Source organism: Dermacentor silvarum, chromosome 8 (genome assembly GCF_013339745.2).
Source record: "Dermacentor silvarum isolate Dsil-2018 chromosome 8, BIME_Dsil_1.4, whole genome shotgun sequence".
Classification (NCBI taxonomy): domain Eukaryota; kingdom Metazoa; phylum Arthropoda; class Arachnida; order Ixodida; family Ixodidae; genus Dermacentor; species Dermacentor silvarum.
The window spans coordinates 132,588,794-132,613,565 of NC_051161.1; the positions used below are offsets into that span (position 1 = coordinate 132,588,794).

General features: G+C 49.2%; 1 protein-coding gene across 1 annotated transcript in view; it reads right to left on the reverse strand.

The window, feature by feature from the left end:
- Positions 1-24,772, reverse strand: part of LOC125947723 (sodium-dependent multivitamin transporter-like) — a 43,697-nt gene that overhangs the window by 16,243 nt on the left and 2,682 nt on the right. The window contains exon 2 of the mRNA XM_049672976.1: positions 3,117-3,182. Coding sequence (XP_049528933.1) covers positions 3,117-3,182 — 66 coding nt within the window. The remainder of the gene's footprint in view (positions 1-3,116; positions 3,183-24,772) is intronic.

Below are 24,772 nucleotides of genomic sequence, written 5' to 3' on the forward strand. Positions count from 1 at the left end.
TAAGAAGGCACGCTGAATAAATACCTGCGGTGCACATGCGCGCACATGCAAGAAAAAACTGCCATACACAGAGCGATTTGCCACAAGATATACTAGATCAGGTGTACAAAGCAAAGCAGCGTATCCTGTGACAAAAAAATAACTGGAGTATAGAACTCGCCTCAAAGCTCCTATTACATCAGTGTGTGTCATTCATACGGCTTTAAGATGAAACCAACCTCCTCATAAACGTTTCCTTAAGCATTCTCCATGCTGTTATCACCATTTATCAAAATTTTCTACGCCACTGGGGCGCGCAACTGGCCCAAAGTCATGCGCCTCCGTCGAATTCTGCGGCCCGTCCGCGGGAGCTCAGGCGCAATAGCGTGCTGTGCGCAGCGCGCGCAGCCGGCGGGCGAGGAGAATCGAGGAGGAAAGCGCGGCGGGGGGAGAGTGTCGCTGCTTTCAAATTATCAAGGGTCTTTACTCAAGCCACACGGAGTGCGCCATTGCGGCAGCAGGTGTGCCCCTCGCCTGCTCTGCTGCGTCGAGGCGCGCACGTTACGTGGCGTCGCGGCCAATGGACCTTTCGATGCTACAGACGCCGGCTTTTTCATTCAATGGGCCATTGATACTTTCGCATCAATAACTATTTAGTGGGCTGTCTTCTGCTAAAAAATAAGTGACACTCAAAGTACGATAACTATCGTGAAAATCTGATATTCGGGTGACACGTGTCGGCTCGTCAAAGGTTCCAGCGTAATCGCTAGTGTTCGCTTACCTTCCAGAGTGTACAACAGTGCTCACGCCGTGCTTAAATCCTTATTACACAACGTTCGGCGACAGCACAGACACCGGATAGAATCAAAGATTACATTTGAAAAAGTTCCGGTACATGCTGGTGCGCCATGCGGTGGGCAATAACTTTACGTTTTAGCCACTGAAATGTGGTCCAAGGAAAAGGTAAAAAGAAGTAAGCGTGTTACTATGGCTACGGCGGCAGGCAATAAGTTGAGCCCGTGACATCGTGCTCAGCAGCAGAATGCCATCTCCAATGAGATACCGTAATTAGAGTTAGTCACGCCTTTGTATTTCTTAGAAACAGCATCTGTGTTCCCTCCATTGCACCTGAGGTTAATTGCTTAATAGTTAATCACATAAAACGAAGTCCTAAGTACACTTCATATGTCCACAGCATAACGTTTTGAAAAAGAGGCCATGAGGAGCCGAACAATGCAGCCTATACATAACTATTCATTTTTTTCTGTTGTACTCGGAACAAGATGACGCAGCATGTATTTGCACAAAACAGGCAATTGACGACAGTAGATTATACTGGAAAAATTTCATCGATATCGTGAATATTTTTTATATATTTGCACGAGAAAAGTGAAATGTTGGCTCTTTTGCCATTTTTGAAATTTTGCCGCTAAAAGAAAATGATGGGTTTATAAGAAATATCAAAAACACTTTGATGCGGGTTTACCATATAACATAATATGCATACAACATTTTCAAAATAAGCATGCACTAGGAAGACACAATACCTTCTTTTCGAAAAAAGGCCTATTTTTCTGTCTGTTATTCAAAACTTATGCCCCTGTCAAGCGGGCAAGTTAAGTGCACTTACGGGGAGTGCACTTCGGGACCTTGAGTGACGCTTTAGGCTACGCGGTTCTAAACGGGAAAACAGAGCGCACTTGCAGTAAAAAACAAAAAAAAATGACGACAGACTACGAGCGCGTTTTGTGAAGACGTAGATAAAAAAGCAAATTACTTCTAAAGAGTGGTTGTCTTACGTTGTAGTATTAATTAAAACAAAGTTAATCTATATTTTTTCAATAAAAAACGAAAAGATTTTTTATTTTAACAGCGTGGAAAGTCAATGCCGGCCAAGAAATATGTCTAGCCAATCCAGAACGACATAGCGGCGTTTGACGAGGCGGCATTTGATCCTGCTAGAACAGAATATGAACGCGTTTTAGGCTATTATCTGCGCGCAAGAACTTTTGAACCAGTAAAATGAACTTCTGTGACCTTTTTTATGCATTACGTTTTGAACCATTGAAACCGCTGGCGACGAGGCTACGCACTCGGCCAGCAAAGTGCGTTCCGTGAACGCACTTCGACCGGAGTACACTCTTCTGTGAGTGACACTCCACTTGCGACGTTTAGATTTGGCAAAGTGCTCTTAAACCGAGTGACACTCTCCGTAAGTGCACTTAACTTGCCCGCTTGACAGGGGTATTAGTTTGGCATTTCTTGTTTGTGTTATGAGCTTGGGCAGAGAATGGAATGTATTTAGTTTTATTAAACAATTTTGTTCAAAATATGTCTAAAAAGTGTGATAGCAAAGAAAATTGCACGCTGCAGATGTTCTATGAAATTGCGTAAGCCTATTTTGCATTTCGTCTTAGTTAACATTTTTCACGCTGCGCCAATGCTTCAGCTGAAGAAGTTCTCTTAGGTTCCAGTGTGTGGAAGGATTTTTCAATGCGATATAAAATTTACTATGGAATCAAAAAATAGTCATGACCTCACTCTAACTGTACTTTTCTGAACACACCGTTCTAAGCCACTATTTCCAATTTAGTCACACGGAGCATGTATCTTTCGTACAACTCCCGAACTTAGGAACACGCGTTTTTTTTTCTTGCATTTACTATATATTGTTTCGGACAACAACTTGTTCTCAAAAGATTCACATTTGTTAAACATATATATCTTGTAGAGTTTTTTTTTGTTTACCGAGAGACAGGTAAAATATATTCACCGAAAAAAACATGTTTCCGCAATGGTGAGTATGCATTTATGACTTTCGGCTGCTTCGCATTACACTGAGACTAAAATCCCTCGCCGTGCCTTCTGTATTTGTATTCAATCTGATGCGGAATAAAGAAGCCGCTGCGATAAAGTCGTAATTATTTCGGAAAGGACAAAACATAAACTGTATTTGTTATAGGCTCTGCTATCAGACAAATGATGTGCGATATCGTTGGGATTGCTGGGCTTATCCTGGATAGAAAGTTCAAATATCTGCGAATAGAATTGATTATTATGGCACCAACATGGGTCCTACGTGCGAAAGTTCAACAAAAATTGAATTGGTGGTATAAAAATTAATAATGTTATCTTACCGTGAGAAAAATATATATGGCACATGTTGTCAAGGATATTGTGGCGTTGAATCGTAGACGAATGTACTGCAGAAGAAACAAAACAGCTGTATCAAATTGCAAAATACGAAAGCTCTTTACCTTAAAGAGCAGGTATTCTTTTTACCGTCAACTTCCTCCGGAAAGTAAACATATCATTCTCTTCCTAGATGAAATACACATTCAGAAATATAAAAAAGTGGACGCCCAAGGATAGTCGTCTCTAGCTCAAGCGGCTGTGCATCGTGCCGTCACAGTGGAAGACCTGGTTTCGGCTTCCACCGATGGGAACTTTTCTTTTTCATTTATAAGTTTATTTTTATGCCGTGAAATTAAAACAGATAATTGAAGCCTACCTTAATTGTCTGTTTGCTTCATATGCTTGTGAACAACAGTTAGTAAACGTGCTAATGGAAGGGTTCTATAGACGTCTTACACCATGTCGTACGCACACTAGTTACGAGTCGGCCCTTCCTGTGCGTTCATCATTCCTTGCCTAATTTCCGGTAGCGCTGCCTCAGCGGTGGTTCCATTCATGGTAAGTGCGTCCGTTATCCCATTTGCGGATATTGCACAAACGCTGCAGTGATTAGTTTTATGTGCACGTTAATGAACACCAGGTGGCCGAAACAAACAGGTTACTACCTGTCTCCCCACTCTTCAGATTCATCGTCGTAGACGAAGATGAAGTTTCTGCGAACCAGAACGCTGCTTCTCTAGCTGTGCTGTTTTCGCCTGATTTCTCTGTAGATCTCCTGGTAGCCATCATGGATTGTTGCACGGATGCAAGCTGACGTCCGCGCGCCTCTGCTGGGGATGGCGACTTCAGCGGCAGCTGCGTCTAAGAAGTGGACCGGCCTCGAGAGCGACACCGACAGCGACGATACCAATGTCTACTCGCTCAGCAGTGAGAATTCTCCGATGACGACTTTCAGCTTGTGAGGAGCCGCAAGGCCAAACGAAGAAACACCAGGGCTTACCTGTGTTCAAGCACGTCGATTGCAGGACCAACTCGGAATAGCGCAGTCAGTACAATTCTATTTATACCAGAACTCGCTACCAACAACCTGAGGCAACTCAACAGGCAGTCTGTCTCTGTGCTTCTGGAAGCGGTGGCGCCAAATGAAGTCACGGATGTCAGAGTCAACACACGAAAAAATGTCTTGGCTATTGACGTTGTACATGAGACGGCACGGATCACTTTGAGCAAACTTACGGAACTTGGCGACATGAAGGTCCGCTCGTGCATTCCTCTGGACAGTGATACCACTACTGGTGTCATAAGCGACGTGGACGTCTCAATCTCCAGCGCCGACTTGCCGAGTTTAATTAAGCCAGCCGTTGACGGCTGCGCCATCACTCATGTGTCTCGACTCGGCACATCCCGCTGTGTGAAGGTGGTTTTCAAGGGCCAATCTTTTCCCTCACACGTCAAGCTGGGCCACTTAAGACACCCCGTGCATCCATTTATCCAAAGACCACTCCAATGCCGCAACTGTCTGAGGCTGGGACACCTGAGCGTTGTGTCCGAGAACACGAGAGTTTGCTCGCGTTGCGCACAGCCACACTATGCAGACTCCTGTGCAGCCACCGTGCTCGAATGCCCCAATTGTATTGGGTCTCATGATGATACCTCAAAGGACTGCCCTAAAATGAGGAAAGAAAGAGCGGTTTTGAAGCAGATGGCAAGAGACCGTTCGTCTCGTCGGGAAGCTGTTGCGACCATTAGAAAGCGACTCTCCCAACGCCGTCGGTCTTCAAAGAACAAAGATTCCTCTATGAAGAGCGCGGCTTATCCGACAACTCCTCCACCTGTGCCCCCTAGGCCTGGCGGAGTCGAGTCTAACTGGGACAAAGTCGTGCCGGAGAACACTAATACTGAAGCCTGGCCCACGCTACCAAAGCTACAGTCGCCGCCACAGCAGAAGCCACAACCGAAGTCACAGCGAATACCCCAGCTGAAGCCCCAGCCAAAGCCACAGCAGAAGCCACAACCTAAGCCACAGCGAATACCCCAGCTGAAGCCACAGCCGAAGCCACAGCTATGGCGGCAGCGGATGCCACAGCCGATGCCACAGCCGACGCCACAGTTGAAGCCACCGCCGAGGCCACAGCCGGAGCCACAGCCGATGCCACAGCCGGCACCACAGTCACATCAAAGGATACAGTGCACCGCGGTAGAGTCCACAATGCCGACTCCCGATAAATTGCCCCAAGAAGACCGGCAAGTGGTTGTGATGCTTCGGTTCCTTGTAAGTACCCTTCGTACACTCTTAAGCAAGCTGCATACTCCGGCAGCGCGAAGTGCAGTGCAAGTACTGGATGCTCTTAATCCAGTGCTTGCAAGTCTCGAGTAAGCCCTCGGGTTCACCCGCAGCTTCCTATTTACTCAACGACCACTGGCCCTTGGTTCATTTCAGATGTCTACAACACACATCACGAGCTATGGGACTTGACTTTGGTGTCATGGTGCTTCGCTGCACAAACAATGCTCACTCTTTTCCTCTTTTTATTCCCCATTCCCTTACCCCTTGTGTAGGGTAGCAAACCGGACGTTCGTCTGGTTGACCTCCCTGCCTTTCCTCTCTTCGCTTTCTCTCTCTCTCTCGTAGCCTGCACATTTCCTTGGAACGCTACCTCTCATATTTGATTGATGTAATTTATTTCCCACCACGATGCCTAGAAACGCCAAGGGACAGCATTCAGTTTATTGGTTTCTTCCTCTAGAGACCGCCCGCACCGACAACGACACCCCGTCATCTCACCCTAGGCACTCGTTAAAACTAAAACACCAAGAATGACAAGGGCGCTTTTGAGAATAATTGGTCCGCCTATCAAAACGTACGCCATTCCGTCCGAGGCACTTTATCCCTGTTTAAGCAGATTTTGATACAGAGTCAAATTTTATCCTAACTAGCAGGGAAGAAAAATAGTTCTTGTGCATACGACATGCTTTACCAAATACTCACTAGGAACTTACCACCGTCCTTCGAATGAAAAGTTTACCATCATTGCATTCTACCGGTGCTAATAAATGGTACCTAAAGTTAAAGTTCACGAAGAAGCTCGATACAAAGTTAAGGACAGCGCATAGAACGATGGAACGAAACAAATTGCGGCATAACGCATCTCACGATGACTGTCAACAGTAATGCGTTAGCATTTAATCAATATAGTGACATAACGTACTGTCACCGCCGAAACTAGTTATGTATGAGGTCGGTACTGTAGCGGCAGTCCTCCTTGGCGCTTCCCAAGAACGCTTGGCGCCATCTACCGCCGCCGCCGCGAAGCCTATGCGTGGCCTCCGAAATTCATGGTTCGCCGGTGCGTGTGAAGACAGAACAAAGCGTCATGTGTCCACCTGGCTCTACTCTCGTATTTGATTCCGGACCCACTGCACCATCTAGTGTCACTGCCGAGAAGCCTGCACGTGTCAACAGAAACTAGAAGCGTGGCGCGCTGGTGCCTACGAACACTGGGAATCATTCCATTGCTTGCCATAAAAGGGGCACGTACCCAGTGACCAAAGATAGCAAGAAGTTAATTAAAGAGCGGCACATACCCAATGCATTCATGGCGCTGCTAGCTAAATTTTTAGCGTGAAAGACCTTCATTGAAAACTGGACATGGGCGATGCGTTTGTGGCGCAGCCTATTAAAGCGTCAGGTTGCTGTTCTTGCGGAACCTCGGTGACGTAGATTCCATTGCAAAATGACAAAATTTCCAGGTGCAAGTTGGAATGGGCTAGGCGCTAGCCATGGGCAATAGATTGCTGGGAGAGGCCTTCGTCCTGCAGTGGGCAAAGAAAAAGAAGATATGGTTGATCCCTCTTTCAAAGGAATCTGTAGAACACGAAAGTGAAACGTGTCTTTACAGAAGCTGTTGCATGTTTGCTTCGTGAACTCATCGTCCTCTGCAGCGAAAGGCGCACGATTTGCGGGTCGGTGACCGTGTTGTTGGTTTGGCTGGTGAGCGGCGTCCTGCTGCCGAGTTGCTTCAGCGAAGGTACGAGCATTCTGCTCTGGCTCCGTAGTGTCTTGGGAAGTCAGTTCAGTTTCGACGCACCCAGCATCAGGAATGCGAGTGGCAGAGTTCGCAGCGTGCGCCGCTAACGCGCAAAGCCATTCTGCTTCACGCTGGCGTGTAGCTTACCGGACCAATGCGAGATTCGCACGTCTACACCGTTGCCTTTCAGCACCGCTTAGCACAGCAGTTTTCTGAGTTGATGCCATCGCACGCGAAGCAGTAGGTGGCGTGTAGGAACTGCTGATGGATGCTGAAGCTGCACTCCGTAGGCGACGAGGCGTCAGAGGCTAAGCGGACGGGAAAGACAAACCATGTGCGGAAACCTCAACAGAAGGCCTACACCGGCCACACCGCACCATATATATATATATATATATATATATATATATATATTGCTCTGAGATTGTTCCTGTCTCTCTGACTTTGCCCCCTGCGATCGCTCCCAGTGACATATTTCACGTCCGCAGACGGAAAGCTAACCACCCTCCTTCTAACGACAATGTCGCGATGGCGCTTCTACCGCCGGGGGTGGTGCTATGAGAGCGACATTCTGCCTGGGGCAGACGACAAAGAATATGGTTCTGTTGGGTGCTGGTGGCTGTCCACCATATTGTCTACTGTGTCTCTCACGTAGTGTAAATACCGTGTATATATTCCCACCTTGTGTCTTTTTACGTAACATCTTTTAATACTACGTGAGACACAGTAGCCAAGATGGTGGACAGACCGCCTGTTTTGTCGTCTGACCCAGGCAGAATGTCTCTCTCGTAGCAATGTTGTGGGCGCTTATTACGCACATCTTCCTCATCTGTATATTATCATCATCATAATCCTCCCACTTTTGCATATTCTCCTCTTCGCCTGTATATCTGATCATCATCATCGCGTATGTGCTGCGCTGGTTCACTGACGAGCTCCCGCATCTAATAAACGTCGTCCCAACCGAGACGTCACATGTGGTGGAGTGTTCTCTTCGGTCCTACGTCCTTGGCTGTCCGGTCGGCCTCCTAGAGCTTCGTTCAGGTCGTTGCTTGCGCCCACCGTCAGCCGACATGCCGCAGGATGTGCAGCCTTGTGCCCCTGTTGCCACTCCTTCCTTTATCTTCAACAGTCCCAGCGTGACCCGCATCTATTCGCTGGTTTTCGCGGAGAGGACGTGGAAGACTGGCTGGATGATTATGAATCGGTCGGTTCCGCCAATCAATGGGATGATGTCCTTAAACTCCGCCCTGTCTTCTTCTATCTGTCTGGTGTGGCGAAGACGTGGTTCTTTAACAACGATATCGACTTGACCGACTGTACTTGCTTAAAGCACCAGCTTCGCGAAATATTCGGCACACCGGCCATTCGGTCCACTCTCTCCAAGAAAAGCCTCGATGCTCGCAAACAACACCTGGGCGAGTCCTACACCTCGCACATCGAGGATGTCCTTGCACCCTGCCGACGTGTGGATTCTTAAATGTCGGAGTCGCACATAGTACGCCACATTCTGAAATGCATTGGAACTCTCGCCTTCAATGCCCTGGCCACCAAGAATCCGGCTGCCGTCGTCGTCACCACTTGTCAGCACCTCGATGAGCTCGAGTCTGTCCGCCTACATCCCGACATTGATGATACCCATTCTACGGGGGACCACGATCTACGTACACTGATACACACGCTCACACGCGAAGAGTTGCAATCGATGGGCTTATCCTTGCATCCGACGTGTCCCAGCCAGCCTTTTGGTGCGTCATTGAGTGACGTTATCAGAGAAGAACTGGCGTCCTTGACTTGCGCTGTGCCAGTACAAGCCCCTGTCCCTCACGCAGTACCGACTACCGCACTACCAAGATACGCGCAAGTTCCTGCCAAGCCTCTCAGCCACGCCACTTGTCCGTTGCCAATACCAATTTACTACTGCGCCCACGGTTAACTTCCCGCATCTCCGCCAGAGCCTTCATCGGCCCATCTGACCTCACTGTCACCCGGTACACCCAACAACCCCTACTACCCACCTTGGCGTCCGTCTCCTACGTGCTATTATTGCGGTTATCCCGGTCACATATGGCGTTTTTGCCGCAAGCGCCAGCAAGACGAGCGTCGGGGCTACGATATGTGCGTGCGCGCTTTTCATAGTGTGGCCTCTTACCAAGGGCGGTGTTAGTCTTCACCTCCGCAGCGCTCTCCATCTCCGCCCGCATCACCTGAAGCACGAGGCGCTTACCGTTAAGCCAGACGCCGTCCCCCTTCACCCTTCCGCTTCTCGTCGTCACCACTTCGGCGTGACTCACTTCTACCGTTCGCTCGGAAAACTAATCGATGCAGTTTCCGGGAGGAAAACTGCACACACAAACAAGGCTGAAATTCCTCCAGCGCGCCCATCCTATATGATTCCTATGTATGTCGAAGGGTGCCCGTGGATGCTTTAGTGGATACTGCTGCGGCTTTTTCTATTATGAATGCTCATTTGTGTTCCCGCCTAAAGAAATGATGATGATTGTTGGGGTTTAGTGGCGCAAGGGCCAGGTATGGCCAAAGAGCGCCATGACAGTATTAGTTCGCAGTGAAGTGATGAATTGAGAGAAGTAGATGTGACGTGGCTGTAAAGGGGCCTAAAATAATCGCTGTAAAGTGCATAAAATCTACATGGAATAAGATAATGGCAATGACTAGTGACGTGCAATGAGTAGTGACACGCAAGGAGAATGGCTTTCTCGCTGCAGGTCGATTATGGAAGAGTGTGGCAGCGGTAACATCATTTATGGTTGAATAAGAAGGATGTTCATTGTTCGCTTGTACTTTCAGAAAATATGTGAAACTGCTATATGAACGCTGCAGATGGAGTGACCACTGGTTAGACTCTACATAGAGGCTTTGGATCGGACTTGTTCGGAAAGCACCGGTCGCGATGCGGATACCCAGATGGTGAACGGGGTCTAGTATATTTAATGCACTTGGCGTTGCAGAATTATAAATTATAGACCCGTAATCAAGCCGTGAGAGGACAAGACTGCTATACAAGTTAAGCAAACACTTTCGATCACTGCCCCATGTTGTGCGGGACAGAAGTTTTAGAACGTTCATTGTCTTCAGGCATTTTGCCCTCAGATACTTAATATGAGGAATAAATGTAAGCTTGGAATCTAAAATGATTGCTAGAAATTTATGCTCGCTGCTCACAGAGAGCGCATCTCCTTTGATTTGTATACTTGGGACAGGCGTTACGCCTCTCTTGTTTTTAAAGAGTATGCAAGTGCTTTTCTGAGCGTTAACTTTAAAACCATTCTCCTCTGCCCATTTGGACAATCTGTTCATTCCCAGCTGCACCTGTCGTTCGCAGATGGCAATATTACATGACTTAAAGGCTATCTGCACATCGTCGACATAAACCGAATAAAACATTGTGCGTGGGATGACTGTACGCAGGGAATTCATTTTTACAATAAATAGTGTGCAGCTAAGCACACCGCCCTGCGGCACACCAGTTTCTTGTGTGAATGGCCTAGATAAAGCTCTACCCACCCTTACGCGAAATGTGCGGTTAGTGAGGTAAATTTCGATTTGTTAAGCATATTGCCACGAACACCCATCGCCGAAAGATCTCGGAGAATTCCGAAGCGCCATGTGGTGTCGTAGGCTTTCTCTAGGTCTAGAAATACAGACAGGCAGAACTGCTTATGTATGAAAGCATCTCTAATATATGCCTCAATGCGGACAAGGTGGTCTGTTGTAGACATACCTTCTCAAAAACCACACTGGAAGGTGTCCAGAATTTTGTTATTTTCTAGGAAGCATATTAGGCGCCGGTTTATCATTTTTTCATACAGCTTGCACAGGCAGCTTGTTAGAGCTATTGGCCTGTAGGTGCTGGCCAAGGACGGGTCTTTGCCTTGTTTAAGTATGGGGATGACTATGGCTTCTTTCCATGAAGACAGAATACAGCCAGCCGCCCACATGGCATTAAAAAGAGACAAGAGTGTTTTCAGTGTTTCGGGGTGTAAGTACCTAATCATTTCGTACATGATACGATCCCCACCTGGCGCTGAGTTGTTGCAACAAGCGAGAGATGCTTTAAGCTCAGCTAAAGTAAATGGGGAATTGTAGGCCTCACTCGATGAGCCTTTGCGATTTAGGGGTCGCCGCTCTTCGCGTTCTTTGATTCTCAGGAATGCTTCGGTATAATGCCATGCACTTGACACATACTCAAAATTTTCGCCTAGACAATCCGCCTGATCTTCCAGGCTATCACCTTGTGTACTTACTAAGGGTAGGGGATGCGACTCCCGACCTGTTAGTTTAGTTACCCGATTCCAGACTTTTCTTACATCGGTGTACGAATTTATACTGGTGATGTACCTATCCCAACTTTCCCTCTTTGCCCGTCGACGTGTTCTCCTACCTTGTGATTTGATCTGTTTGAAAGTAATGAGGTTTTCAGCAGTTGGAGAATTGCGAAGCAATCTCCAAGCTTTGTTTTGATTTTTGCGCGCTTCGTTTGCGCGCTTCGTTTGCGCGCTTCGTTCGCGCGTCGTTCCACCATGGGATGCGACGCTTATTAGCTAATCCGCTAGTTTGCTTAATACATTTAGCTGCAGCGCTAATAATGAAACCTGTTAGGTATGCAACAGCGTCTTCTACATTAAAAACAGCAATTTCATCTCCGCCTAAATACGTATGCTCTCGAAACATTTCCCAGTTGGCCGAGTCCATGTTCCATCGAGGAAAATGTGGCAAGCATGTATCTTGTTTTGTTAAGTTTAGCATAACTGGGAAATGGTCGCTCCCAAAGGGGTTCCTGAGAACAGACCACTCCAGATACGGAATTAGAGTACTCGATACTATACTTAAATCAATGGCTGAGTATGTGTTATGTGTAACGCTGTAATAAGTTGGCTCTTTCTTGTTAAGTATAGATGCACCTGAAGAAAACAGAAAATTTTCTATAAGGCGTCCTCGCGCATCTAAACGAGAGTCGCCCCATAAGGGGGTATGAGCGTTCACATCACCAACAACTATGTATGGCGGAGGAAGTTCATCAATGAAGCTTTGAAACTGTGTCTTGGAAAGTTGATACCAAGGAGGGACGTAAATAGAACTAATTGTGACTAGCTTACCGAACAGTATTGCTCGGACAGAAACTGCCTCAAGGGAAGTTCGGAGGTTCAATTGCCGACAGGCAACACCTTTATCTACTATTATAGCGACACCGCCCGACGAGGCGGTAGCGTCGTCGCGGTCCTTGCTAAAAATGGCATAGTGCCTTAAAACGTTGGTGTTGTCTGCTTTGAGATGCGTCTCCTGGACACACAGCACCCTCGGACTATATTTAAGAATGATCTCTTTGACATCATCAAGGTTACAAAGGAGACCCCTAACGTTCCATTGTAATATTTGCGTGTTCATAATGAAAGAGGAGTTTGTGCTGTGTGTTCAGGGAATGCAAATCAGTTCACAGAGCCTTTGACGGGCCCTGTGATGCGGGATTTTTCTTTTCTGGAGCGATCGCGAGAATCTCGCCGCTCACTACGCGCTGATGGCACCGTCTGGTTGGTTGTTGTGTCCATTGCCTCTTGCAGGGCGCTGGACACGCGCTCTTGCAAGCGAGGTGTTGGACGTGGAGGCCTCGTCTCAAGAGACGAGACCCTTGAGGCCACCAGCCCGGAGCTCGATGGCCCCTTCTTCTGGGATGGCGGCGCAGCGCTAGCTGCAGCCGCCGAGGGTGCGGATGGCGTCACCGCCTGCTCACTGTGTGCGGGCCGGGCAGCCGCCAGAGGCCGTTGTGGCGCTGCCCCCTGACGCGCCACGTCGGCAAAGCTATTTTTCGGCAGGTAGGAAACCCGCCTTCGTGCTTGTCAGAATGATATGTTCTCTTTGACTTTGATCGTTACGATCTCCTTCTCCTTCTTCCAATATGGACAGGACCGCGAGTACGCGGCGTGCTCCCCATCACAATTTACACAGTGTGGCGCGTTCTCACAAGATTCAGACGGATGTTCATCAGCACATTTGGCACAGGTTATTCGGCCTCGTCAGTTCTGAGAACTGTGGCCAAACCTCTGGCATTTGAAGCAGCGGAGGGCATTCGGGATATAGGTCCTGACTCGGATCTTTACATAGCCTGTCTCGATAATCTCGGGAAGCACACTTGAGCCGAATGTTAGGATTAGATGCTTGGTTTGAATCTCTTTACCATCACGCCTCATCTTAATTCTTTTCACATTGATGGCATTCTGGTCACTCCATCCCTCCAAAAGTTCAGTCTCAGTAAGCTCCATTAGATCATCATCGGAGATGACACCACGAATGGTGTTCATAGAACGGTGGGGGGTGACACTCACAGGAATGGCCCCGAAAGACACAAGTTTAGGTAGCTTTTCATATTGCATTTTATCACGAAGTTCAAGAAGTAGATCGCCGCTTGCCAACTTGGAGACTTTGTAACCTGGGCCAAAAGTTTCAATCAGTGATTTCGCAACCAGGAAAGGTGAGATGATTCTTGCTGACTTTTCAGTTTTCTCAGAGTGTATCACGTGAAATCGTGGAAACTTATCTACTTGGTGGCCAAAAAACTTGAAAACTTCTTGGGTGCGCCCTCGTTTATGAGGGCGATCAAGGAGTCGGGGAAATGACGAAAAAGCCATAAAGGTAACACTGATTTCGGTAGCTATGCCAGCCACCCACCACCGAGCCCAACAAGGGGACGCTACGAGACCCGAAGGAGACGCAGACGCCAGCTGTACATAGCCACTATAACCTAATATAATAGACCCAAGGTTGGATAAATTACACCAGGTTAACCCTTGCTGCCTGGAAAATTGGAAGTAAAAGGAAGTGAAAAGAACACAGGAGAGATGCAAAGAGAGACAGAAAGACGAAGGTTGGAGAGAGAGAGAGAGAGACAGGAAAAGGCAACTACCGATTTCCCCCGGGTGGGTCAGTCCGGGGGTGCCGTCTACGTGAAGCCGAGGCCAAAGAGGTGTGTTGCCTCCGCCGGGGGGCCATAAAGGTCCAAACTCCCGGCTTCGGCTCAACCTCCAGGATCCCCTTTTCCCCGGACACGGCTAAGCCGCGCACGGTTAGACGCGGGATGGTCCAACCCCCATGTGCTCGGGTCCGTGGTGTCGCAACACACCAAACGCCTGCTGACGCAGACGCCCCTGCGGGGCCCGCCTAAAGAAAGTTATGACGCCTTACGATGGTCCCACGCTGGTTGGAGCCGAAGGGAACACTGTTCGACCTTCTGCCGTCTGTACTGCGCGTGTACTTATCGATGATATGATCTATCATATACAGTTTGCTGTGCTATACCCGTGCTCTCACCAGCTGATTTTAGGATGGGATTTTCTATCTTCTGCTTCTGCTGCTATTTGTTGTGGGTAGCGTGTGGTACACTTTATCGATACTGAACACTTGCTTGACGAAGAAACCCACAAGCCATTTCACCTGACCGCCGCGTAAGATACGGAACTACTCCCGGGACGAAACCAAGTTGTGGCCCTCCTATCCAACGACATTGACCATGATAACATCTTGGTGTTCCCGCTTTCCCGTTGCCTTACTAAATGCATAGAATTTAAATCAGGAGTTGTTCGATTCCACCATGGATCTGCACTGCTCAGTGCCACGAACCAAACACCACAAAAAATCCTACTTCCGCAAGGCACGACCGTTGCATGCGTTACCGATACGGAGCATGTATGCGTCTTGCCACTTACACCACTCTCTTCTGGTGACCCATCTCCTGGTGATTCTTCTTCGGCCGCCGCCCTTACAGCAGCCGTTAGCACTGACTTGAAACCCGCGCACACACAACAGCTGCTGGCTTTGTTGAAAAAAAAAACACCGCATATCCATGCGGTGAATGATGATGAGTGGGCGAAGCTCGGGAGGGAATCATCAGTAAACCGTGAATCTTCCGTGTAATTCGCCCAGTATCGCCGCACTAAATCGAACGATTGACTTCCACCAATGACAAGCGCCATATGTGACGTCATTCCTATTTTATAACAGCGCCCTTCATTATAATTGCACCATCTCCCGCTTAAGGGGACGCTAGCACAAACGCGTTAGAAACGTGCAGTACTCTCTAGTAAGGGGGAGAGGCCACAGCGTCTTACGCAGCCGTTGACACATGCCGGAATGTGCACCGCGTTTGCCGACGCCATCACATGACTGCTGAGAGAGTATAACCCCCGTATTCATAAACGCTCCTTGACTTGAACTTGACTGGCCACCGCCTTCAACGCGTTTCGAACGCGCTGCCCAAGGCGGTGGCAAGTCAAGTTCAAGTCGAGGAGCGTTTATGTATACGGGGGTAAGGCGGAGAGGCCACAGCGTCTTACACCAGCTTCTTACATGGGCCGTAACGCGCTAGCACAAACGCGTTAGAAACGCGCAGTCTTTCGTTAATGTTGGGTATTTATTGTCATCGTGCTGCGTGTGTCCATGTGCGATATTGTGTAGCGCCAAGTGACCTGCTTTCTACGGGTGTATGTATTGTTGCAAAGAAGGTAATAAAGAAAAAAAAAGCTTCGTGGCGTAGTGGCTAGCGCCGCGCGTTCGGAAGCGAGGGGTTCCTGGTTCGATTCCGCGCTACGGACACAACTTTCGGAAATTTTTAGGGGCGAAGCTCCTTAGGGTGTGGGTCTGTCCCTCCTCTGTAGTAGTAGTCGTCATCGTAGTAGTAGGTAGCCACGTCTACTTTTATGGGAAAAAAATTCCGAAGGTTGTGTCCGTAGCGCGGAATCGAACCAGGGACCCCTCGCTTCCGAACGCGCGGCGCTAACCACTACGCCACGAAGCGCACATGGACACACGCACCACGATGACAATAAATACCCAACATTAACGAAAGACTGCGCGTTTCTAACGCGTTTGTGCTAGCGCGTTACGGCTAGTGTAAGAAGCTGGTGTAAGACGCTGTGGCCTCTCCGCCTTACCCCCGTATTCATAAACGCTCCTCGACTTGAACTTGACTTGCCACCGCCTTGGGCAGCGCGTTCGAAACGCGTTGAAGGCGGTGGCCAGTCAAGTTCAAGTCGAGGAGCGTTTATGAATACGGGGGTTATACTCTCTTAGCAGTCATGTGATGGCGTCGGCAAACGCGGTGCACATTCCGGCGTGTATCAACGGCTGCGTAAGACGCTGTGGCCTCTCCCCCTTACTAGAGAGTACTGCACGTTTCTAACGCGTTTGTGCTAGCGTCCCCTTAAGCGGGAGATGGTGCAATTATAATGAAGGGCGCTGTTATAAAATAGGAATGACATCACATATGGCGCTTGTCATTGGTGGAAGTCAATCGTTCGATTTAGTGCGGCGAGACTGGGCGAATTACACGGAAGATTCACGGTTTACCGATGATTCCCTCCCGAGCTTCGCCCACTCATCATCATTCACCCCGTGGATATGCGGTGTTTTTTTTTTCATAGAAGTAGACGTGGCTACCTACTACTACGACGAAGACTACTACTACTACTACTTCATACTACAGAGGAGGGACAGACCCACACCCTAAGGAGCTTCGCCCTTAAAACATGCTAATTCTTTCGACGTCTATTCGTCGACCTTAGGACAAATAACTGTTGCAGAGCATCGCATTCTCACTGACGACACATCTATCGTGCTGCGTCGCCCATACCGTGTGTCTCTAGCCGAGCGGAAAATCATCGAAGACAACGTCACCGACATGCTGGAACCCAAGGTAATTCGCGCCTCGGCTAGTTCTTGGTTGTGTCTTGTTGTTGTGGTCCGCAAAACAGATGGCTCCGTGCACTTTTGTGTCGATTACCGGGCGCTCAATAAGATAACTCGAAAATACGTCTAACCTATGCCGTGAATTGACGACGCCCTTGATTGCCTCTAAAGTGCGGAATACTTTTCCAGCCTGGATCTGTGTTCTGCCTTTGGGCAAATCCTCACGCAAGAAGACGATAAAGAAAAAAAACACCGCATATCCACGGGGTGAATGATGATGAGTCGGCGAAGCTCCGGAGGGAATCATCAGTAAACCGTGAATCTTCCGTGTAATTCGCCCAGTCTCGCCGCACTAAATCGAACGATTCACTTCCACCAATGACACGCGCCATATGTGACGTCTTTCCTATTTTATAACAGCGCCCTTCATTATAATTGCACCATCTCCCGCTTAAGGGGACGCTAGCACAAACGCGTTAGAAACGTGCACTACTCTCTAGTAAGGGGGAGAGGCCACAGCGTCTTACGCAGCCGTTTACACATGCCGGAACGTGCACCGCGTTTGCCGACGCCATCAGTGGGCCTCTTCGATTATCCGTTCCTGACAGTCCCGGAATGCCCGAGACAGTGCTTTCAGCCAATGAGCGTTGCGTATGCAGTTTTTCGGACAGTCCGGGACTGTCAGAGACGGATAATCGAAGAGGCCCAGTGTTTATGAATACGGGGGTAAGGCGGAGAGGCCACAGCGTCTTACACCAGCTTCTTACACGGGCCGTAACGCGCTAGCACAAACGCGTTAGAAACGCACAGTCTTTCGTTAACGTTGGGTATTTATTGTCATCGTGGTGCGTGTGTCCATGTGCACTTCGTGGCGTAGTGGTTAGCGCCGCGCGTTCGGGGTCCCTGGTTCGATTCCGCGCTACAGACACAACTTAAGGAATTTTTTTTTTCATAAAAGTAGTCGTGGCTACCTTCTACGACGACGACGACTTCTACTACGACGACGACTACTACTACTACTACTACATACTACAGAGGAGGGACAGACCCACACCCAAAGGAGCTTCGCCCCTAAAACAGCGTTCGTAACCCCCGATGGACTGTATGAGTTCAACGTGGGAGCAGGAGATGGGAAGAATGTCCGGATGGTGGAGGGTGTATATCAAATCCAGGAAGCAGCCACGTTTAGAACACTTTTGCTTTGCTCTAGCGTGGGTAACACGTTTCTGGTATGTTTGATTTAGAGCACAGGGCTCACCCGTAACCATTTATTAAACTTGTGTTATTTGTTTTTATGTCACCTCGTTTTCCCTGCCGGACCCTCTCCGATGGTCAACGTGGTTCAAGCAGACGCTGTTGAAGCTTCACCAAAGTCCGGCCCGTAGCACCCCTCATCATTCCTTATAATCTCACTGGGTGCATATATGTCTGTGTTGCGCGACTAGAAGCGCATGAGCACTCAAAGATCTGTGGCGTTTCGTTCAGTGAAGGAACGCCCCACAAGCAGGAAGACACCTGCTTCTTCTCTTTCTTCTTTTTTTAAAGAAATGTTTGTCCTCTTTCTCTCCTTCCCAATGGAAGGCGTCAGAGAACTTCTTTTTGGGCAAGTTTGTCTCTATTCATTCTATTTAGGGCGCCAGATAACACACAGCGCACAAGAGAAGGCGACGGGACAGAGCGCCGCCCACAACTACTTTATTTTTACGGAAAACACGCACATATCAGTAAAGCTTTAACAGCGGAGCTGTTTAAGCCGGAGGTTGGCCCGTATAGCGTAGACCAGAAATGACATTACCGCGCGTTGCCTAGCAACCACTTGGCATAGCTGCGGCACCTCGCTTCGCCGCTGCTCCGCACCGAGCTGCTATGACCGCGCACCTGATCTTTCTAGCCATGACGTCACTTCGCATCGCCTAGCAACCACATGTGCCTCGCTTCGCCTAGACATGTCGACGCTTCGCCAGGCCGTGTCTTGAAGCCCGTCGTGCGGCCAAGCGAGAATCTGCGCGTCGGCGGCGAGCCAATCCGGAATACCGTGCCGAAGCTGCAACCGAGAAGAGGAGGCGTCGAGTAGAAGATGCCGAGTTTCAAGAACGAGAGCGCGAGAGTGTGCATTTGAGTATCCAGCGTCATCGGGATTGTGACCCTGGCTGTATATAGCTTGGTCGATCACAAGCTCTCCTCTGTTTGCTCCAGCGTTGCACCACTAGTGCAAGTGCAAATTTTTTTCCCATCCACAATAAAGTTTTTCCATACATTCATGCATGTATGTACATATTATTACAGTCAATGTAGCCGCATTAGTAGAAGAGGAAGGAGTGTGAGCGGAGAAGACGAGAAAGAGAACGTTTTTGCTCGTCCGAGGCTCGCCCTGAGGCCTGTTTAATAAACTCCGTTTGCCTCGCGTCGTAACAGTTTTTGGTGAAGGTGCTGGGTACTTGAAGTAACCGCGGAACCGGAGCCATTTATTCTTCGCCGGAGTCGTCGCCTCGCCGGACTACCACCTTCGCGTGTTAACATGGACAACGAAGGAGACGCTCGGGGACCGATACCTGCCGCTCCGGGATCAATGCCTGCTGGTACGTGGCGCTACTACCTAGAACCTCGGGTTTTCGCCGGGAGAGCAGGTGAAGATGTAGAAGAATGGCGCAGGCATTACCAACGGGTGAGCAAGTCTAACGACTGGGACACTACCGACCAACTAAACGTTGTCTTCGCTCTCACTGACACTGCCCTGATGTGGTTTGAGAATAACGAAGAATTATTAACAACGTGGGAACGTTTCGTTCATGACCTAAAGGAATGCTTTGGACCACTCGGAGGCAAAAAAGAAACGCGCAGAGCACACCCAGGCACAGAAAGCACAGCTACCAGGTGAGACTTGCACTGCCTACATCGAAGAGATCTTGAAATTGTGCAAGCAAGCCAACGCAAGAATGTCCGAGGAAGACAAGGTCGGGCATCTGCTCAAGGGCATAGCAGAGGATGTATACAATTTTCTGATCGGCAAGGACAGTCTCGCTTCAGTGTCTGATGTCATGAAGCACTGCCGTGAGTTCGAGACGCTGAAGATGCGCCGAATAACGCCAAAGTTTGGTCGATTGGCCAATGTTACCACTCTGGCCAGCATGGATATGAGCTCTTCATTTGACTTGGCGTCGATCATGCGACAGATCGTCCGCGAAGAGCTGGACCGGCACAACGGGACGACACGTCGCCTGCCTCATGTCTCTGATGCCTCCTTTCGCAAGCCCCGGCGACTTCTCCACCTTTGAATGGATGGCAACCGTCGGTCAACGTCGCGGATTTATCAGAGTACCGACACGCACCGGCATCGAGAGGCCACTACTCTTCGGATACCCGATTTTCACCTCGCCCTCGTTACGCACGTTCCTCTGGATGCCCCACCACTGGCAATGCTCCGCGTTACGACCCAGTCATTCGTCCTAGGCGTGCAGACGTGTCTGACAGTTTTGACGACTACCGCAGAAGCCGTCCGCTTCCAACATGTTACATCTGTGGCGTTCTAGGCTATACATCCCGTTTTTGTCCTCATCGCCAAAGGTCTCGGTATGATCAACTTGCTGCCCCAGCGCCCAATGCCCAGTGGCCTTCTATCGCCTTCTAGCAGCAACTTTTGGCAAGGAAACTTACGGAACCGCCCACCTGCCTCCGATCGTAGCGTGACGCCACCTCCTGTTCCTCGATTTCACCGGTCTCCTACACCACGGCGTCGTTCAAGATCACCACCGCCGGAAAACTAGAGAGCGCGGCCAATCGAGGTGAGGTCGCTGGAGATTCGCTGATGAAAGATATGCCTCCGCCTGTGTTTATGTTGAAGAACAAAGTGAAAGTCCTCGTTGATGGCGTGTCTACATTGGCGTTAGTGGACACAGGTGCTGTTGTTTCTGTGATGAGTCTCGCTTTCCAAAGGTTATTAGGACGCAAAGTGGTATTTCAATGGAACCAAGTGGCAATACTTTGTGGCGTGAGCGGGGATTCGTTGCGGCCTGTTGGTTTTTGCACTGCACAAGTGTCACTGGGTGGTAGAGTTTTCAGGACTGAATTTACGATCGTCCCCCGTTCCTCACATGATGTTATATTAGGTATTGATTTCTCACAGATGTCGGTGCCACCGTTGATTGCCGAACAGGGGAGATGTTTGTGAGTGGTGACATTTCTTACGAGCTCATTCAGGATGCTCCAGACGAGGATGGCGCATTTCATGCCTGTGACGACACTCTCGTGCCTGCTTTGTCAGCTGTGTGTGTGCCGGTGGGCTGCGCTACTACCACTCATGGGGCCTTCGACGCCACAGTACAGCCGGCGTATTTACCGTGCATGAAGAAGAATATTTTTCTACCACATTGTCTGGTGTCTCTTGCTCAGCGGCGCCCTAAATTATGGGTCGTCAACCCTTCAGGCGAAAACGCAGTGGTAGCTGCTGGCATGAAGCTTGCTTCCTTCAAAGAGCACAGATCGACGCCAGTCGCCGTGCTCGCAGATGCTCCACATATACGAGTTGACGTCTGCTCGGAAGACTCGAAGATTCTGCCGATGATCAGCAAGTAGATCAGCATGGACGAGCGCCGTACATTAGTGAACGTCCAGACTAAACACTTAAGCATCTTTGACTTCGCCCAGGGGTATAACGTGCCGTCCATTCCTGCGTCACGAACCAAGCAGAGAATTAACACGGGGTCGACGCAGCCTGTTCGACAGAAACAATATCGAGTGTCCCCGTCAGTGCGCCAGGTTATCGACGAACAGCTTCACGAAATGCTACAGAAAGGAGTAATTCAGAAATCATCTAGTCTGTGGGCTGCTGCAGTTATACTTGTGAAAAAGAAAGACGATACTTGGAGATTTTGTGTGGACTACCGCCGTCTCAATTCCATTACCAAGAAAGACGCTTATCCTCTTCCAAGGATTGCTGACGCATTTTATTTCCTTCATTCAGCATCCTACTTTTATTCTATAGATTTTCGATCGGTGTACTGGCAAATCCCAATGCACCCGGCGGATAAAAAAAACGGCCTTTATAACCCCGGATGGCCTTTTTGAGTTCAACGTCATGCCGTTTGGGCTTTGCAACGCACCCGCGACTTTCTAAAGATTTATGAACACCATTCTTCGAGGCCTCAAATGGCATATTTGCATGTGTTACCTAGTCGACGTTGTCATCTTTGGAAGCACTTTTGAAGAGCACAACAGGCGCCTGGAAGTCGTCTTAGACTGCATCGAACACACCGGCCTAGTACTCAATTCTAAGAAATGTCACTTCGGTGAGTGGCAGACATTGGTGCATGGCCATCTTGTACACAAGGATGGTATCAGGCCTGATCCACAAAAGACAGCAGCTGTTGAAGCGTTTAGGCCTCCTCAGTCTGTTAAAGAGCTTCGTAGTTTCCTAGGCCTCTGCTCTTATTTCCGCCGATTTATACCTGCTTTTGCCGATGTCGCCTATCCCCTGACTTGTCTTCTGCATAAGGACGCCGTTTTTGAGTGGACTCACGAGTGCGACGCTTATTTTGGTCAACTGAAGTTCTTACTCACGACGGGTCCCATCCTTGGGCATATCGACCCAGCCGCACCGGCAGAGATCCACACCGATGCGAATGGTGTGGGGGTCGGTGGATTCCTCGTTCAGCGATGCGGCCGGAACGAACACCTCATTGCTTATACGAGTTGTACGTTAAGTAAGCCTGAACACAATTACACCGTTACGGAGCAAGAATACCTAGCGGTCATTTTTGCTGTGCAACGTTTTCGCTCGTACGTGTATGGACGCCCATTCACAATCGTCAAAGATCATCATTCGTTGTGCTGGCTTGTCATTATTTGTGATCCCTCTGGTCGACTCGCGCGCTGGGCTCTACGCCTCCAGGAGTACAACTTCACAGTTTCATATAAGAGTGGTCGCCGACACGCTGATGCTGACTGCCTTTCGCGAATGCCGCTAAACACCACTCTTTGTGATGCCGATAACTTTGATCATTTGATTGCTTCTTTGGCACCTGCATTTCCTGATAAAGAGACCTTCGAGAAGAAGCAGCGACAAGACTTCAGCTTATAGCCGCTTTTCAACGCTGCGCATGACTCCACAACAAGCCGAGGATATTGTGTTCGTGATGGCCTCCTCTACAAGAAGAATTTCGCAACCACTGGTGCCCGCTTCCTTGTTGTAGTACCGGAGAAGCTACGCTTCACTATTCTGCAGGTTATGCACGACGATCCTACCTCCGGACACCTCGGAGCAGCGCGTACATTTCCTAGTGCCCAAGAACGGTTTTACTGGCCCCGAATGCGTCAGTCGACTGAAATGTATGTAGCCATTTACGCTCAGTGTCAAGCCCACAAACCACCTAACTACGACGCCAGCCGGCCTCCTACAACCACTGACGTCTCCAAGCTCTCCTTTCGAATAAGCTGTAATTGATCTGATGGGTCCCTTTTCCCGCTCATCGAAAGGGAACCGTTGGATCATCGTATGTGCCGACCATCTGACCCGGTACTGTGAGACGACTGCTTTGCCATCTTCCACCGCCAGCCAAGTTTCCTTTTTTCTGCTGCATTCGATCATTCTCCGTCACGGCCCTCCTCGAGTAATCATCAGTGACCGCGGCCGCCAATGTACTTCAGATGTCGTGGAAGAGTTTCTTCGATTTGCGCTTCCAGCTTTCTCCACTCGACACCGTATCACCCGCAAACAAATGGGCTGACCGAGCGTACCAACCGCACACTGGTGAACATGTTGTCCATGTACGTGGCATCGGACCATAAAATCTGGGATGACATTTTTCCCTTCATTACATACGCTTTTAACGCAGCAAAGCACGAGACTACTTGCTACAGCCCGTTTTTCCTGCTCTACGCTCGTCCGCCGCATCACACACGGAACACCTTATTTCCTTTCTCCACCCACGACGATCTCACCATCGCCGAGATTCTGTGTCTCGCTGAAGAAGCTCGACGCTTGGCCCGCATACGTGCTCTGGCTTCGCAAGACCAGTCAAAAGCACGGTACGAGAGGCACCATCAGGATGTCACCTATTCTCTAGGGGATCTAGTCTGGCTATGGTGTCCGGTGCGCAAACGTGGCCTGTGTCAGAAACTTCTCGCCAACTATACCGGTCCGTACGTTATTGTTGACCAGCTCAGTGAAGGGAATTATCGACTGGCGCGTCTCACCGCAACTGGACGTCGCTCCACCAAGACTGAGGTTGTGCATGTCGCTCGTCTCACGCCCTTCACACCGAGAACTTAGCTGACTTGCCCGACGGGCTTCGTCTAGGAGGGGAGCAATATTACTTTCAATGTAGCCGCATTAGTGGAAGAGAAAGGAGTGTGAGCGGAGAACACGAGAAAGAGAACGTTTTTGCTCGTCCGAGGCTCGCCCTGAGGCCTGATTTCTAATCTCCGTTTGCCTCGCGTCGTAACAATATATACTCTCAGTCAGTGCCAGCGAAGCAAAGACATTGAAGTAAGTGCGGTTTGTTAAGGAACGTTCAACAAACGTTTTCTCTGCCTTACACAATGATATGAACGTTTCACTAACACACAAGCTACCTTTCTTACTGATATAAAACGCTTCCATCATTTCCTTGGCTTTCGTGTCTTTACTTCTGGCCAGAGTTCATGTGTCGCAAAAGCATGGCCCACAAGAGCGCGAGGATCAGTTTCTAATATGCTTAGGTAAATTTGGCCCCCCTTTATTGTCCTGCACACTTCGTTAGTGTTCCCGGCTCCAATCATTTACACAGCGCCCAGTTTGTCCTATAGGAACGACTGTAGAAGGGCGGAATATTATAGACTACCCCTACGGCACCTATCATGAACTGTCGCCCATGTATGGTTCCGCATGTTTGTTATTTGGCGCCTTAAAATAGTTATAATCAACGGAATGCGCATCCCGCGTTCAGCGGAACTGCACG